Below are 18016 nucleotides of genomic sequence, written 5' to 3'. Positions count from 1 at the left end.
TATTAAGGCAAACTAGAAAAAAACAAAAAAAAAAAAACAAATTCTAAATGTATAAAAGATATTTCAAGTATGAACGAGACCAAACGCTCTAAGTACCAATATTATAGTTTATTATTATTATTATTATTATTATTATTATTATTGGACAAGACTATCAATTTTGGAATTTTCTCTTTATTTAAATTATGAAAAAAAAGGTAAAAAGGTAAAAATGTTTCAGAATATTGATTTAAATAAAAGTTGACTGTCCTGGTCAAAGAAACTCGCCAGCCACCCCATGTTCCCTTGAGGCCTTGACGACCTTTGTCGCTGTTCCGGCGAATACTCGCCAGACGCCGACCCCATGGGGTTCGATGATAGTCCTCAAGTTTTATTAAACAACTGGACTTTTCCTCTTCTCCGATGAAGAATTTAGAGACAGAAATCAAAAGCACAATCCGAAGCACAAATGCATTATCAATATATGGGAAGAAAGGAGGAAAGGGAGAAGCCATTTACAACAACACATTGACGATTTTGTTTGGATTCTTCACTCTGATTTGGTATTACCTCTCTTCTCTGTGCCTCTGTTCCTCTTTTTATACGATTTTTGACATCTCACCTTTTGATATTCTAAATTTTTATAAACCTGAACAACCGTCTATCTGATTGCTACTCTTCTCGGCATATTTAACTTCATCATCAAACGCTTGTTTCTACCCTTCAAAATCCACCACATAACTGATTTCAATAAACGCCACAAACAGTTATTTATTTGATTATCATTCTCATAACTCCATGGGAAAGGAAAGTTCTAGTCACCCTTTACGTTTATAGATCCATTAGGGCAACACTTTTGTAAAATAAATATCACTGGTGGAAAGATGCAAGACAGCAATTCAGAGGGAAGATCCGATTTTGGTAGGTGCATCCATTGTTGAGGGGGCAAAGGTAGAAAAAACAGAATGTATTGGAATTTATAATATATATGATGGATAAAACTTAACCTCTTATTATTAAATTATGTGTGGTTATTAGGAGCCACATTCCAATGCCATGCAAATAAAAATCGCTAGCTTACGGGTTTTTTAGGTCCCCAATATGTATCATATTTATCATTTCCTAAGAAAAAACAAACATTTTACTCTTTGACACTTTACAATGTAGATGATTCTTTGTTGACTATTTTTGGTTATGAAAGTTTCAAGTGTGTTGAAGTTACTTATCTTTCATAATGTTTTACTCTGTCAAGTTGAAACAATCCCAAAATAGCTTGAAACTTTCTTTAAACCTTACCATACGAAATGTAGAGACCAACTACGAATTTTACACTATAAAAGTCAAATCAATCCATCACAAATGTCAGACACCCTGGGGTCCATCTCTCTTTCCAGGTAAGAAGATTATCATTTTCTAAGTTGACAAATTGACTATAAAGTATGAACCATTGCAAATTCTTATTCAATTTCTACTTTCTTTTCTTCTTCATCAATAATCATGTTGACTGCTAATAGCAATGGCAAGGAATCACAACCCTCTACAGAGTGCTCACAAGCATGCCGTAAGTTCAAATTTCCTGAGATTCTCTTAGCAACCGCTAACTTTGACGAATCATTAGTAATTGGGAAGGGGGGTTTTGGAAAAGTTTACAAAGGTAACATTATCAATGGATCAAGTGTTTCCATTGCTGCCATTAAACGGTTGGATTCCATGTCGACTCAAGGGGCAACCGAGTTCTGGGCAGAAGTGGAGATGCTTTCAAAGTTGCGTCATTGTCATCTTGTGTCTTTGTTTGGTTATTGTAATCATGAAAATGAAATGATCCTCGTATATGAATATATGCCAAATGGAACACTCGAAGATCATCTCCATAAACTTGGTACCCCTCTTTCTTGGCTTCAACGACTCAAGATCTGCATAAGTGCAGCTCGTGGGTTAGACTATCTCCACACTGGCACAGGGATTGATGTCGGGGTTATACATCGTGATATCAAAAGCTCAAATATATTGTTACATGAAAGTTGGGCAGCTAAAATTTCAGACTTCGGGTTGTCTAGAATAGGCCCAACTAATCAGCCATCTACTTTTGTCAATACACTTGTGAAAGGTACTTTTGGATATTTGGATCCAAATTATTTCACAACTGGAAGGCTGACTAGGAAGTCTGATGTGTACGCTTTTGGGGTGGTTTTGTTGGAAGTGTTATGTCGAAAACGTGCAGTTGATAGAAGTCTTGATGAGGAGCAATGGGGTTTAGTGACATGGGCTCAAGGTTCTATAAAAGAAGGCAGTTTAAAGCACATAGTTGATTCTGAAATAAGGGGTCAAATATCCACAAAACGTTTGAAGGAGTTTGTTCGAATTGTAGAGAGATGTTTGCTTAGCAATCCAAAGCAGCGCCCTACAATGGCTGAGGTTGTGGTCAGTCTCGATTCTCTAATGACCTTACAAGAGAAAACCAATACATCTTCGCAGGGTGTGGGAAAAACAATATGTGGAAAAATGCTTGATATGTTTCCCTCTACCTTGGATGGAGAGAACTCGGGTACTTAATTCGACCTTCCATTTAATTGTGTATATCGATTCTTTAAATATGTCTAGGTTCATCTTTGCATATATTAGCAGAACATTAATGAAAATATAAGAATGTCATCTTTCAACCTCAAAATTCGAAACATTACTTACGCGTTAAAGAATATTGATGTTGATTTGTGTACAAATGTGATAAAATTTGTAGTTTAAGTACTATGCTGAATAATTTTACAAACAGACTTTTTTGTCTTTTCTCTTCATCCAACTGTTTTCATATTCCATCCATGATGTACACCAATTCTTTTCTTGTCGTTTCATATGACACTGTTTGACCTCTTTATATGTTCAACCTAACTCATTCAAAGTCCTTTAAATACATGTACACTTCCTTTGTGACAGTGGACCTGTGCAATTGTACATTTATGTTGATTTCAGTGAAATGAGTACGAATAAAATTGCATCGTATAACAGTTAATATAATGATTATATAATCTTTTTGTATTCATCTATTTCAGTCCCCGGTGATTCAAAGGTATCAGATAACTACAAGGCCAAGAATAGACTTGCAGGTGATACTTTAGGGGCTAACAAAATTGATTGCACCAGCGCTATTCCAAATCTGAAAGTATTTAAATTTTCTGATTTGAAAAAGGCTACAAGAAACTTTAGTCAAGATTTGGGTATGGATGATTTTGGAGAGGTGTTCTTAGGTTGGATTGACAAGAAAACATTCACACCTTCAACACAAAGTACTGGCGTTGCTGTTGCTGTTAAAAGGTCAAAGGATCTTCAACAATGGCAGGTAAGTATCAATAAATTTACCTAAACTTACATCTATAGTTAAGAAAAAGAACTTTAGATTTCCATTGGACTCTTAAGTCTTTGTTCTCCTTTCACATTCAATTAATATTCAGTATGTTTGAGGTTTCTGCCGTACGGTTTCTCATTCAAAATATTAAATGCCCAAACTACAGATCTGGTATTGTTCTTCTTTTCTTTTTTTAGGGGTGAGGTAAAATCAGAAATTTCAACAAAAGTTAGGATTCACTTTAAGAAATGAAGTTTAAGAAAGTACTTGTTTAGAACAAGCCATGATGAAGTTTCATGGAAAGTTACCTCCAAAGTCTCTATGTTATGACTAATAGCGAACATAGGATCTGAATCTCTCTCTTGAATTGATTAACAATGCCCTATTTATATAGGGATAAATACAAACGGATCCCCAAATACAGTAGGGGTATAATAGGAAATAATACCATAAAATATTGACAACAATACAATATTGAAATATATAATATCCTAAAATATAATCGGCTAATATTCCCCCGCAGTTTGAGCCAGGGAAGGACAAACGCTCAAACTGGATCGAAACTGCTGATATAAGAAACGTGGTAGCCCTTTTGTGAAGATGTCTGCATACTGCAAGGAGGCCGGAATGTGAAGAACTCGAACATGGCCAAGACGAACCTTTTCTCGCACAAAGTGTATGTCTATCTCCACATGTTTGGTGCGCTGGTGTTGGACTGGATTCTGAGACAGGTAGACAGCGGATACGTTATCGCAATAAACAACCGTAGCCTTGTGAAGGGGAACACAAAGCTCGAGAAGGAGATTTCGTAACCAAGTAGTCTCAGACACTGCATTAGCAACACCACGATATTCGACCTCGGCACTAGAACGAGAGATACTGGGCTGGCACTTTGAAGACCAGGAAATAAGATTATTGCCAAGAAATACACAGTATCCAGAAGTAGATCGTCGCGAGTCGGGACATCCGCCCCAGTCAGCATCGGAGTAGGCAGTGAGCGAGTGGGATGAAGATGCAACTATCTGTAGACCATAGTCAATCGTACCCTGTAAATAATGAAAAATCTTCTTCATGAACTGAAAATGTGGCTCACGTGGGGCATGCATGAAGAGGCAAACTTGTTGAACAGCATATGCAATGTCTGGTCGAGTAAAGGTCAGATACTGGAGGGCACCGGCAAGAGTGCGGTAGAGAGTGCCATCAACAAGAGGTTCACCATCAGTAGCACTAAGTTTGGTGGACGTATCCACTGGTGTAGCGCATGGTTTACAAGAGGCCATAGCAGCCCATTGAAGGATATCACGAGTATAAGAGGCTTGTGACAGAAAAAGACCATATTCATTGCGATTAGCCGTGATACCCAGAAAATGGTGAAGCGGACCTAGATCAGTCATAGCAAATTCCTGAGACAAAGAGGTGATAATGCTGCGGAGAACAGCAGGGTCAGAAGCAGTCAATATTATATCATCCACATATAGTAATAAGTAAGCACGATGGCGACCATTTTGATAAATAAATAACGATGAATCACAAATACTACTTCTGAAACCCCAAGATGTGATAAATGAAGCAAAACGAGTATACCATGCACGCGGGGCTTGCTTAAGCCCATACAAAGATTTCCGTAAATAACAAACATGGGATGGAGACCGGGCATCAACAAATCCTGGGGGCTGGTGCATGAAGACAGTCTCATGGAGATCGCCATGGAGAAATGCGTTTTTGACGTCTAACTGATGTATCGACCATGCTTGCGAGACTGCAAGACTGAGAACAGTTCGTATAGTAGCTGGTTTCACAACCGGACTAAATGTCTCGAGGCAGTCAATACCCACTGTTTGTGATTTCCCATTAACCACAAGGCGTGCTTTATAGCGGTCAAGCGATCCATCCGCTTTAAACTTGTGGCGAAACAACCACATACACCGAATAACTGGGCTGTCGGTCGGTCGGGGAACGAGTTCCCATGTTTTATTTACCTGTAAAGCTCGAAATTCATCTTCCATGGCTTGCAACCAATTAGGGTCAGACATGGCGGCAGAAATTGACTTAGGAATTGGAGAGATGGGTGGAGTAGATGAGGTATGAAGGTTTAAACGGATGATCGGTTTGGTAACACCTGCTCGTGCACGAGTAGTCATAGGATGAGTAGGAGGAGGGGGCGGGGTTGAGGTGAGGTGGATGGAGGTGGGTTGGATGGGGGGAAGGTGTTTCGGAAGGGAGAGAGCTTGATTGAGCAGGTGGATGGGTGGTGGTTGGTTTTGAGCGACGTGAGTAGGTCAAGATAGGTGGTTGAGGGGTGGATGGGGTATGGGATGGTGTTGTTGATGGTTGAGTAGGGGTAGTAGATGGTGTAGGAGTGGAGTATGGAAAAACATGAAGAGGTTGGTCATCGAAAAGCTCGAAGGAGGTGGAAGGGGAAGGGCTATTGGCAAATGGGAAAGATGTTTCGTCAAATGTAACATGACGGGACAGATAAACTTTGCCCGTGGAAGGATCAAAGCACCAATAACCCCGAAAGTTTTCCGGATATCCAAGAAAAACACATTTAACGGATCGTGGTTGGAGTTTGTTAGATTGAGTGGCAGAGATGTTGGGATAGCAAGTGCACCCGAAGGTGCGAAGATGATCATATGATGGTTGGCGACCGTAAAGAGAGAAGACAGGAGTAGAAAAGTTGAGGCGTTTGGTTGGGAGGATGTTATGTAGGTATGCAGCGGTGTGAAGAGCTTCAACCCAAAAGGATTGGGGAAGAGAGGCGTGAGTGAGAAGGGTCCAGATAATGTCATTGAGGCGACGAATCATCCGTTCGGCTCGTCCGTTTTGTTGGGATGTTTGAGGGCAAGAGAAACGAAAGACAAGACCATGAGTTTGGGCAAAAGACTTAAATTCATTATTGTCAAATTCACCACCGAGATCGCATTGGAAAGACTTAATGGTTTGGTTAAATTGAGTTTGGATGAGTTTATGAAATTTTTTAAAATTGAGAAAGGTGTCAGATTTGTATTTGAGAGGGTAGACCCATACATAATGAGTGAAGTTATCGATGAGGACCATATAATATTTGTAGCCAGATTTGCTTAAGACTGGAGATGTCCAAAGATCACAATGTATAATATCAAAGGGTGCATAAGTAATAGATTGTGAATCATAAAAAGGCAACCGAGTATGTTTAGATAGTTGGCAAGCATAGCATAAAGTTGAAGTTGTAGGTTTATTACAAGAAATTGAAAATGTAGAACGAAGTAAATCTAAAACAGGAGCGCCAGGATGACCCAAGCGAGCATGCCAGCGATCGTGAGAGGATGCAAGGAGAGCAGATGGATTGGATGGTGTCGTGAAAGGGTAAAGATCGCCCGTGCTATCATGCCGAGAAAGAAGAGCTCCAGTCTTGAGGTCATTTATAGAAAAACCAGATGGGTCAAATTCAACAGAAGCTTGATTATCGATAGTGAATTTACGAACAGATAAAAGGTTTTTAATAATGGAGGGAGTAAACAAAATATTTTTCAAGGCATATGAATGAGATTGGGTGGTGTAAGAAGAATGTCCAGACCCATGAATTGGAATACTAGAACCATTTCCAACAAAAATCGAGGTTACAGGAGAAGTAGTCATGGGACTTGAGATCTTACCCTGGTCAGATGTGAGATGGGTCGAAGCGCCTGAGTCCATGTACCAAGACTGATCATTGGAGTTAAGATGGACTTGTTGCATTGTTTGTGCCAAATCTGATGGATTATAGTCAGAATAACCAGCAAATTGGGGATTGGGAGCAGCAATCGGAACAGTTGGTCGTATTGGAGGTGGTGCGTTGGGCCTCTGTTGTGATGTTGGATCGACTCTAAGGCTGGGTCTGAATGTGTGATTAGCCCAATGGCTTGCAGGCTGGGTCGGACCATGTGAGGGGTATGGAGATGGCGGTGGATTCCATGGTTGTGAGTTGTTCCAATGTTGTTGACGCCATTGATTTACTTGATTCCAATTTGGTTGGCCTCGACCTCCACGACCCCGGAAACTTCTGCCACGACCACGACCAGGTGGACCTCGACCGCGGCTGCCTGCACCTCTACCTCAGTAGCTGTTGAAGGTGTGAGTCTGACCATGTTGACCGGGTGTAGAGTTTTGAGATGATCGGTCACCAGAAGAAGCAGCGAGGACTGTGTGAGTTTGATTTTGTCGAGCTATTTGTCGGTGTTGTTCCAGTTGTAGCATGCTACGAGCTGTCTCCCATGATGGAGAGCTTTGATTGATATACGCCCCGACGACATCAAATTCTGGTGGTAACCCACGAACCATCTGCAAAACAAGTCTTGCTTCAGTGACAGGATTGTCAACATCTTCCGGTTGGTCTGCTAGATCTTTTAATTTTTGACAGTAGGCTTCCATCGATGAACAGGCAGCCAAGGTGAGATTAGAAAATTCTTGTTCAAGGGCAGCAGCACGTGATCCCTTATTGTTGAGAAAGTTTGTTTTGAGTTTGTTCCATGCATCTTGAGCAGTAGTGTTGTTTTCCAGAATTCGAACCATGAGTTCGTCGGACAACGTACTGTAAATCCATTGCAAGACAAGGGCATCAATTTCCATCCATTGAAGATAAGTGGGATCGGTTTCCTTTGGTGCTAGGGTGCCATCGATATGATCAAGAACTTTGTAAGCTTTGGCATGAAGACGGAACAGTTTTGTCCATGAAGAGTACGTGACCTTGACACCATCCAGAGTTCGTATCTTGGTTTGGATGTTCGTTACAGTGTATGCAGGATGTAACGTTGTGGCCTTTACTTCACTCGATCCAGCATCATCTTTGGCCATGACGATGACAGAGAAGAGCTCTTGATAGTTAACAGTGAAACAGATGAGACAAAGCCGTAGCTTTGGATGAAAGGGTAGCCGCCAAATTTAGGGTTTATGGCTATGATACCATAACAGCGAACATAGGATCTGAATCTCTCTCTTGAATTGATTAACAATGCCCTATTTATATAGGGATAAATACAAACGGATCCCCAAATACAGTGGGGGTATAATAGGAAATAATACCATAAAATATTGACAACAATACAATATTGAAATATATAATATCCTAAAATATAATCGGCTAATAATGACATGGTCATATGGTTGTTGGAGTGAATTCTGATTTGAATTTGAGTTTAATGCAATAAAGAGAATAATCGGTTACCATATTGTGGTTAACCTGGTAGTAAAAGTTTTCAGTTATAGTTTATGGTAGTTTTAAAGCACTTTAATTCAGATTTCAATGTAACAGAGTCTATAAATTGCAATTAGGTTGTAGTTTGTTTTGTGTGTCGAATAAAGGAATTCAGTAACATTTTCTGTGTGCACTCCTGCCCCTGTATCAGTTTGTGCAATTTTTTGTTGAGATCATTTGTAGCCTGATTACCAACACTTGGTATCAGAGCCTTCGATTCATGACCAAATACATCCGCTACGAATCCATGTCGTCATCCAGCCAACTTGTTACAAGAGAGAATGGTGGAGTGCCATTTCAATGTCCGATGTTGACTCGCATGAACTACACCATGTGGGCGATCAAAATGGAAGCTATAATGGATGCCCAGGGAGTATGGGAATCACTGAACCAGCAGGGGGAGAAGCTGTGGATGAGAAAACGAACAAGTCGGCTCGGGTTTATCTTTTCCAAGCAATACCCGAAGACATCTTGTTACAGGTGGCAAAGAAGAAGACAACAAAGGAGGTGTGAGATTCTTTAAAAAACAAGGTTCCTCAGGGCTGATAGAGTTCAGAAAGCAAGATTTCACACTCTCAAGAGTGAGTTGAAGGCCTTACGGATGAAAGACTGGGAGTCTATAGATGAGTTAGCAGGAAAGCTAGGTGCGATGATCTCGAAGCACAACAATCTTGGTACAACTCTTGAAGATAGTGTGCTCGTAAGAAAGTTAATTGACTCTGTCCCAGATAACTACCTTGCAACAGGTAGCATCCATAGAACAGTATACTGATGTGGATGAGATGCCATTCGAGGAAGCTGTAGGAAGGCTCAATGCCTATGAGGATCGGCTGAAACTTCGAAGCAATAACACAACCCGGGAATGAAGTTTGTTGCTCACCCGATCAAAAGGTCAAAACAGTCAAAAGGCTTCAAAGGGGGGTTCCTTCTCGAGTGGTAAGGGACGCGGAACATCACATCATGACATAGGTGGTCGAAGTGGTGGACGGGGTAGAAGAAGCACATGGGGCAGAGGTGGTCGTGAAAGCTTTATAAAGTTTCATGACTCAAACAATAATCGTCAAAAAGGAAGGGATAAAAGTCATATCAAGTGTTACAACTGTGAAGAATATGGTCACTTTGCATCAGAATGCAAAGCTCCAAAAGAAAGAAAGGATGAAGTAAACTTGACTCAAACTCAAAATCGCGATGATGAACCAGAAGCACTTCTTCTGAGTGTCTTTGGGGAAGAGTCAAACAACATGGTGTTACTAAATGAAGACAAGGTGTTCCCGGGACAGAAAAGCAGTGATAAAGACCTTTGGTATTTGGATAATGGTGCCAGTAATCATATGATTGACATGAGAAGTTTCTTTGTTGAACTCGATGAGAAGGTGACCGGACAGGTGTGTTTTGGTGATGGTTCTAAAGTGAAGATCGAAGGAAAAGGTACAATCTTGTTTGAGTGTAAGAATGGTGATCATATACTTGTTTCATTCCAACTTCGCATTGTAACATCCTGAGTCTAGGGCAGATGACAAAAGAAGGATACAAGATTGAGATGTTGCATCAGTATCTACGAATACATGATGAACATAGAAGATTGATAATGAAGGTACAACGGTCCAAGAACCGGTTGTACAAGATCACCCTCAATACTTCACAACCGATTTGTATGGCAACTAGTATTGATGATGAGGCTTGGCTATGGCATGCGAGTTTGGGGCACGTAAACTTTCGAGTTATGGAATCTATGGTTGAGAAAGGATTAGTAGAAGGTGTGCCAAGGATAAAACACCCGACACAAGTTTGCGATGGGTATTTGGTCGCGAAACAAGTCAGACAACCATTCCCAAAAGAAGCTATGTGGCGAGCAAGTAAACCCCTCGAGCTAATTCACGATGATCTTTGTGGTCTGATAACACCACAAACTTTGGCAGGTAATAGATACTTTATGTTAATGGTCGATGATTTTAGCAGATACATGTGGGTACATATGCTAAAATCAAAAGACGAAGCCTTTGCAGCCTTTAAGAAGTTTAAATCTCAGGTTGAAAATGAGAGTCCATACAAGTTGAAGGCACTCAGGATAGATCGGGGAGGGGAATTCACCTCCCAAGTTTTCTCAGAATTTTGCAGTAAAGAAGGCATCAAAGGGAAATTAACTGCATCATATTCTCCCCAACAGAACGGTGTAGTTGAGCGTCGAAATCGGACCGTTCTTGAAGAAACTAGATCATTCTTGAAGATTATGAGTGTGCTAGAAAGATTGTGGGGGGAGGCTCTTTGTCACGCAGTGTATGTTCTAAATTGAATGCCAACGAAAGGAGTAAAGGACATGACACCGTATGAAGGGTGGAAAGGAAAAAAAACCAACACTTCATCATGTCAAAGTGTTTGGTTGCCTTACACACATGAAGAAGCCTGCAAATCAATTAATTAAGCTAAGTGATCGAAGTATCCAGGTGGTGTATCTGGGGTCGAGCCAGTTAGCAAGGCTTATAGATTGTTCAACCCTAAAGAGAATAAGATAATGGTGGGTCGAGATGTCATATTTGAAGAGAAAGTTAAGTGGAATTGGGCTGAAGCCCAAAATGGCAAGCAAGGTGAACAATCTGGGTATTTAAGAAGTGTTTTTAATTCACCAACATACGGAGAGGAAGCATATGAAAACCCTGGTGATGAAGCAAATCCTTCTTTCCAGTCGCCGATGGTTACTCCTTCAGCGACACCAACAAGCATGAGCACAGGTAATCAAACAAACTCGGCCCCTCTTACGTTTGATTTTTCAAACTCATCTTTTGAACACATCAAAGGAATAAGCCCTTCTATGTTTGATAATACCCCTGTGCGTGGGTTTCAATCTCTAACTGAGATATATGCTGAAACTCACCCCATTGAAGTTGAAGAAGTAGATCTAATGTTTGTTGGTGAAGAACCCTCCACCTATATGGAAGCAAAAGGTGATCGAAACTGGCTAGAAGCAATGAAAACTGAACTTAGCTCACTTGAAAAAAATAAAACGTGGAATCTGACAGATTTGCCACATGGACATAGACCCATTGGACTGAAGTGGGTATTTAAATTAAAGAAGGATGCGGAAGGTAAAGTACTAAAACACAAAGCCCGGTTGGTCGCGAAGGGGTATGTGCAGCGAAAGGGGGTTGACTTTGATGAAGTTTTTGCGCCCGTTGCACGATTGGAGAAAATTCGAGTGCTCCTAGCTCTTGCAGCAATGAGAGGCTGGAAAGTTCACCATCTTATGTGAAATCCGCTTTCTTAAACGGAGAGTTAAAAGAAGAGGTATATGTTTCACAGTCGGACGACTTTGTTATTGCAGGCAAGGAACATGAGGTTTACCAGTTAAATAAAGCTCTCTATGGGCTACGACAGTCTCCAAGAGCGTGGAATGTTAAGCTCGACAAAACACTCAAGGATATGGGTTTTCACACGTGACTTCAAAACTCAAAAGTGGTACTAATAGTTGGTGTATACGCAGATGACTTGATTGTGACAGGTACGAGTGAAGAAAAGATAGTTGAATTCAAGAACCAAATGGAGAAAGTATTCGATATGAGTGATTTGGGGATGCTAACCTACTATCTTGGAATTGAGGTGAAACAATGTAAAAAAGGTATAGCAATCAGTTAAATGGGATATGCAAAGAAATTGCTAACAGCAGTAGGTATGGCAGATTGCAATGAGGCAAAATATCCAATAGAACCAAAACTAAACTTAGCCAAGAATGAAGATCAAGAAATGGTGGATGCTACAAAATTTCGGAGTCTTATTGGGAGCTTACGTTACCTGATACACACAAGGCCAGATCTTAGTTACTCAGTTGGGGTGGTCAGTCGATACATGGAGTCGCCTAGAGAAAGTCTTTTAAAGGCAATAAAACACATTTTGAGGTATGTAAATGGTACAATGAATCATGGTCTTGTGTATAGACAAGGAGGAGATGGAAACTTGGTGGGTTATAGTGATAGTAGTCATGGAATGGATCGTGATGATGGAAAAGGTACAACTAGAATGGCATTTTATCTCTCAGGAAATCTGGTCACATGGAGTTCACAAAAGCAGAGGACTGTGGCTCTGTATTCTTGCGAGTCAAAATTTATGGCAGTAACAGCGGCGTGTCAAGCATTGTGGTTGAGAAACCTGTTAAAGGAATTGACCAGCTGGGAGGTTAGAAAGGTCAAGTTGTATGTAGACAACAAATCTGCAATAGAGCTCATGAAGAACCCTGTATTCCATGGTAGGAGCAAACACATTCAGACTCGATACCATTTCATCCGAGAGTGTGTGAAAAATGGATTAATTAGTGTAGAGCATATAAGTGGAGAAGAGCAACGGGAAGATACTTTGACCAAAACATTACCCTAGGTGAAGTTTGCTGAGATGAAAAGTCTTCTGGGAATTGAGAAGCTTGAAGACCCTATTCAGAATTAGGGGGGAGAGTGTTGGAGTTAATTCTGATTTGAATTTGATTTTAATACAATAAAGAGAATAATCGGTTACCATATTATGCTAACCTGGTAGTAAAAGTTTTCAATTATAGTTTATGGTCGTTTTAAAGCACTTTAATTCAGATTTCAATGTAATAGAGTCTATAAATTGCAATCAGGTTGTAGTTTCTTTTGTGTGTCGAATAAAGGAATTCAGTAACATTTTCTGTGTGCACTCCTGCCCCTGTATCAGTTTGTGCAGTTTTTTGTTGAGATCACTAGTTATGAGACTCATGTATTACATAGATTAATTTAAAAAAAAAAGTTAAATATAAAAGTCAAAATATTTGAGAACTTTGAATTTATAAGAAAATAAGAAAAATAATGATATATTATAATGGAAATGTTTTTTATCTTTTAAATTTAAACAAATAATTTAAATAAAGAAAAGTATTACGATTAAGGATAGTTATTATCTTTATCTTGCCTATAGTTATCTTTATTTATTCAATAGTTATCATGTTTAAATGTTTACTGAATTCTAGGATTTCAGTTTAGTGTTCAGACCCTGGTTATATATTCTCCTGTGTAAATTGATTGAAAATAATGAAAACATGTTTTTTACTTCTCTAAATTTATTATGGTATAATCGGTTACCATATTATGCTAACCTGGTAGTAAAAGTTTTCAATTATAGTTTATGGTCGTTTTAAAGCACTTTAATTCAGATTTCAATGTAATAGAGTCTATAAATTGCAATCAGGTTGTAGTTTCTTTTGTGTGTCGAATAAAGGAATTCAGTAACATTTTCTGTGTGCACTCCTGCCCCTGTATCAGTTTGTGCAGTTTTTTGTTGAGATCACTAGTTATGAGACTCATGTATTACATAGATTAATTTAAAAAAAAAAAGTTAAATATAAAAGTCAAAATATTTGAGAACTTTGAATTTATAAGAAAATAAGAAAAATAATGATATATTATAATGGAAATGTTTTTTATCTTTTAAATTTAAACAAATAATTTAAATAAAGAAAAGTATTACGATTAAGGATAGTTATTATCTTTATCTTGCCTATAGTTATCTTTATTTATTCAATAGTTATCATGTTTAAATGTTTACTGAATTCTAGGATTTCAGTTTAGTGTTCAGACCCTGGTTATATATTCTCCTGTGTAAATTGATTGAAAATAATGAAAACACGTTTTTTACTTCTCTAAATTTATTATGGTATCAGAGCAAAGTCTGGGAACTCAAACCTAGCTTTGTTTGAACGATGGCTGTTGGCGAAGGTTCGACACCACCACCACCCACAGGGAAGACAATTGATGTGTCGTCACCATATTTTCTCACCTCTGGTGATCACCCTGGATTAAACTTCATTGGAGAGAATCTTCTCCATGATGGTAACTATAGTGATTGGAAGAATGAGATGATGAATGCCTTGTTTGCCAAGAACAAGGTTGGATTCATTGACAATTCCCTTCCCATGCCAGAAGAAGGATCTGCTGATTTGATGAACTGGAAAAGATGTAATGCCATAGTAAGAGGTTGGCTTGTTAGCGCTATGGAAAAGGAGATTAAGAGCAGTGTAAAACACGCTGCTACTGCTCGTGATATTTGGCTGGACCTTGAAGAAAGATTTGGAAGAGAGAATGCTCCAAGAGCATATGAACTAAGAAGAACAATAACCATAATCCGCCAAGAAAATATGACGATATCAGGTTATTACACAAAGCTGAGAGGAATTTGGGATGAAGTACAATCAATTACCCCGTTACCAACATGCACCTGCCAAGGTTGCAAGTGTGAAATCACAAAAGAGATTGCAAGATCGAGGGAAAAGGAGCGCTGGTATGACTTTTTAATGGGACTCAATGAAGAATATGGTGCCCTAAGGACACAAATTCTGAGTACCGATCCTCTACCAACACTAAACAATGCATATCATCTACTACGTCAAGATGAACAGCAGAAAAATATTGGTGCTTCTCGAAGTGTAATGGGAGAAGCTGCTGCTATCTACACCAACAGCAAAATAGCTCCAAAAATTAGGGTCAAAGGAAACTCTTCAAGTAACTTGAACAAGAAGGAAGAAAGAAGCAAGAATGGAAAGAATGACGATAGATGGTGTTCACATTGTCATAAAACTGGACACACACTTGAAGGGTGTTTCGAATTAATAGGTTATCCTGATTGGTGGTCTGTGAAGTATACAACAAGCAAGAATTAATCAGGTAAGACTCGACAACAACAACCACGGGCTGCTACTGTTACCGGAGAAACCTCACAACAATCGCCGGTTCTTGCTAAAGAAGACTATGAAAAGCTTTTTCAACTTCTAAAAACAGCAAAACTAAGTGAGCAAAAGATTAATCCCACAGCCAACATGACTGGTAAGGTCGAAAGACTAGACAATTGGATCATTGATTCGGGTGCCAGCGACCACGTAACTCATCTTACAAAGTGGCCAAAAACCATGAATAATAAGAGAAACAACACTTCTGTTTCTATACCTAATGGAAAGCTAGTAACAGTCAAAGGAATTGGTGATATACAAATATCACTAGACTTGAAATTGAAAAATGTGTTGAATGTACCATATTTTAACTGTAATTTACTTTCAGTTAGCAAAATAACTTGTGATTTAGGTTGCTCATTAACGTTTTTACCCGACCTATGTTACATACATGACTTACATTCGAAGAACCTGATTGGGATGAGTAAGGAGCGTGATGGGCTTTACTACTTAGAGCCGATGGAAAGAAAGAAAGCTGCAATGGTGGTTCTGAGAAAATATGATGTTTGGCATAGAAGACTTGGTCATACTTTAGAGGAGTACTTCGTAAGATACAACAAATAGGAGATGTAGGTACTTGCAGTCAATTTTGTGATTCTTGTATACGAGCAAAGCAAACTAGACTTCCTTTTCCAATAAGTTTCTCGAAAACAAAAGAATGTTTTGATTTAATACATGTTGATATATGGGGTAGATATAAATATGCTTCTCCTGATGGCGCTCATTATTTTTTATCAATAGTCGATGATTATAGCCGTAGAGTGTGGGTGTATTTGATGAAAAATAAGTCTGATGCTGCTCAGCTACTAGTAACGTTTTATAAGTTGATAGTAACACAATTTAACAAGAACATCAAAAGAATAAGAACAGATAATCATAATTTAAGTCCAGTTTCATGCTTGAGTTTTACAAGGACAAAGGCATACTACTAGAAACCTCATGTCCATACACGCGACAACAAAATGGCGTTGTAGAGAGAAAACACAGACATTTATTAGAAATGGGAAGAGCATTGCGATTCCAAGCCTCACTTCCAATAGAATTTTGGAGTGATTGTATACTAACCGCAGCATATATAATAAACAAGTTGCCGACTCCAGTCCTAGAAAATAAAACTCCACATGAAATTCTTCTTGGGAAATCGCCCATGTATGAACACCTATGGGTTTTTGGTTGCCTAGCTTACGCACATAACACATTGGGAAAACACGATAAATTTGGTGAGAGAGGGAGACCTTGCATTTTCATAGGGTATCCAATGGGTCAAAAAGGGTACAAAATTTATGACTTGAAAGATCAAAGAATACATGTTACTTGTAGTGTTACTTTCATTGAAAGTAAGTTTCATTTTGGAGAAGACTATGAAGGACATAAGGTGATAGCAAATGATCACCTGGTTGATGCGTTGGATAATATACAAGAAGATGTTGAAGTCCCAGCTTAAGAATTAGATGGGAATGATGAGACAAGTGATAGTGATAACCCTCAAATCGTTGAACCACAACCATTAAATTCCACTGCACCTACCACCACTAGCAATAATAACACACAGGTGCAAACAGACCAAGAAACGGGAATTAGACGTGACACTCGCATACGGTCAAAGCCCAAACACTTGGAAGACTTCGTGATCGAGTTACCACCATCACTTGATAGCTCTACGCCCATCCCCTCTTCAGGTTCTTCTGCATCTGCTAACAATCTGGTATATCCTCTCTCTCAATTTGTTTCTTATGAAAAATTTTCAAAAATACATCGAGCGTTCTTAGCAGTAATAACTTCAAACAATGAACCAAGAGATTTCTCCCAAGCCATGAAAGATCCAAGATGGATAGAGGCAATGAAAAGAGAGATTACCGCGCTTGAAGAAAATGACACTTGGTCCTTAATGGAACTTCCAGAGGGAAAGAAAGCCATTGACTCAAAATGGGTTTATAAGATTAAATATAAACCTAATGGAGAAATAGAAAGGTTCAAAGCTCGGTTGGTAGCAAAAGGTTACATTCAAATAGAAGGTATTGATTTTCATGAAACTTTTTCCCCAGTAGCTAAGCTCGTGACTGTTAGATGTGCCTTGGCTGTTGCTGCAAAGAAAGAATGGGAAGTACACCAGATCGACGTAAATAACGCCTTCTTGCATGGTGATTTAGAAGAAGACGTTTATACGAAGGTGCCTCAAGGTTTTCGTGAAAATGTTGAAAATCAGGTATGTAAATTACACAAGTCTATCTATGGTCTACGTCAAGCTTCAAGGAATTGGTACCAAAAGTTTACAAAAGCTCTTATGGAGATAGGCTTTCTACAAAGCAAGGCAGACCATTCTATGTTCATATTTAGGATGTGTTCTGTTCATATTGTTGCTCTCATATATGTTGATGATGTACTGTTAATGGGAAATGACATCAATAAAATCAATGAAGTGAAAAATCATTTGCAGAACAGGTTTAGCATTAAAGATTTGGGTCCTCTCAAATATTTTCTTGGTATTGAAGTTGCTCGGTTAAAGGAAGGTTTCGTAATAAGTCAAAGAAAATACACTCTTGACATTCTAGAAGATTGTGGTGTTTTTGCAAGCAAGCCTAGCAATTTTCCAATGGAACAAAATGTTAAGCTAAGAAAAGATGATGAAATCCCAGAAGTTGATGCTTCACGTTATAGAAGATTGGTGGGACGTCTACTTTACCTCACAGTTACTTGACCTGATATAACATTTGCAGTGAACCAACTAAGTCAATTCTTGAGCAATCCTAGAAAGTCACAT

The 18016-nt window shown here is 39.0% G+C and overlaps 1 protein-coding gene and 2 pseudogenes across 2 annotated transcripts; 2 read left to right on the top strand and 1 right to left on the bottom strand.

Moving 5' to 3' along the window:
* The first annotated feature begins 1474 nt into the window (after positions 1-1474).
* Positions 1475-3434, top strand: LOC145127179 (receptor-like protein kinase FERONIA pseudogene; annotated as a pseudogene). The gene is made up of 3 exons (XR_013716433.1): positions 1475-2524; positions 3027-3313; positions 3426-3434. The product of XR_013716433.1 is annotated as a receptor-like protein kinase FERONIA pseudogene (transcript).
* Positions 3435-7393: 3959 nt separating this feature from the next.
* Positions 7394-8131, bottom strand: LOC145127178 (uncharacterized). The gene has a single exon (XM_079062418.1). The coding sequence runs from the start codon at positions 8129-8131 to the stop codon at positions 7394-7396; it is 738 nt and encodes a 245-aa protein (XP_078918544.1).
* A 4030-nt stretch (positions 8132-12161) lies between these two features.
* On the top strand, positions 12162-12896 carry LOC145127176 (secreted RxLR effector protein 161 pseudogene; annotated as a pseudogene).
* The last annotated feature ends 5120 nt before the right edge of the window (positions 12897-18016 follow it).

Source organism: Lactuca virosa, chromosome 7 (assembly GCF_052849685.1).
Source record: "Lactuca virosa cultivar CGN04683 chromosome 7, Lactuca_virosa_CGN04683_v6, whole genome shotgun sequence".
Lineage (NCBI taxonomy): Eukaryota > Viridiplantae > Streptophyta > Magnoliopsida > Asterales > Asteraceae > Lactuca > Lactuca virosa.
This window is presented reverse-complemented; position numbering and strand designations above follow the sequence as displayed.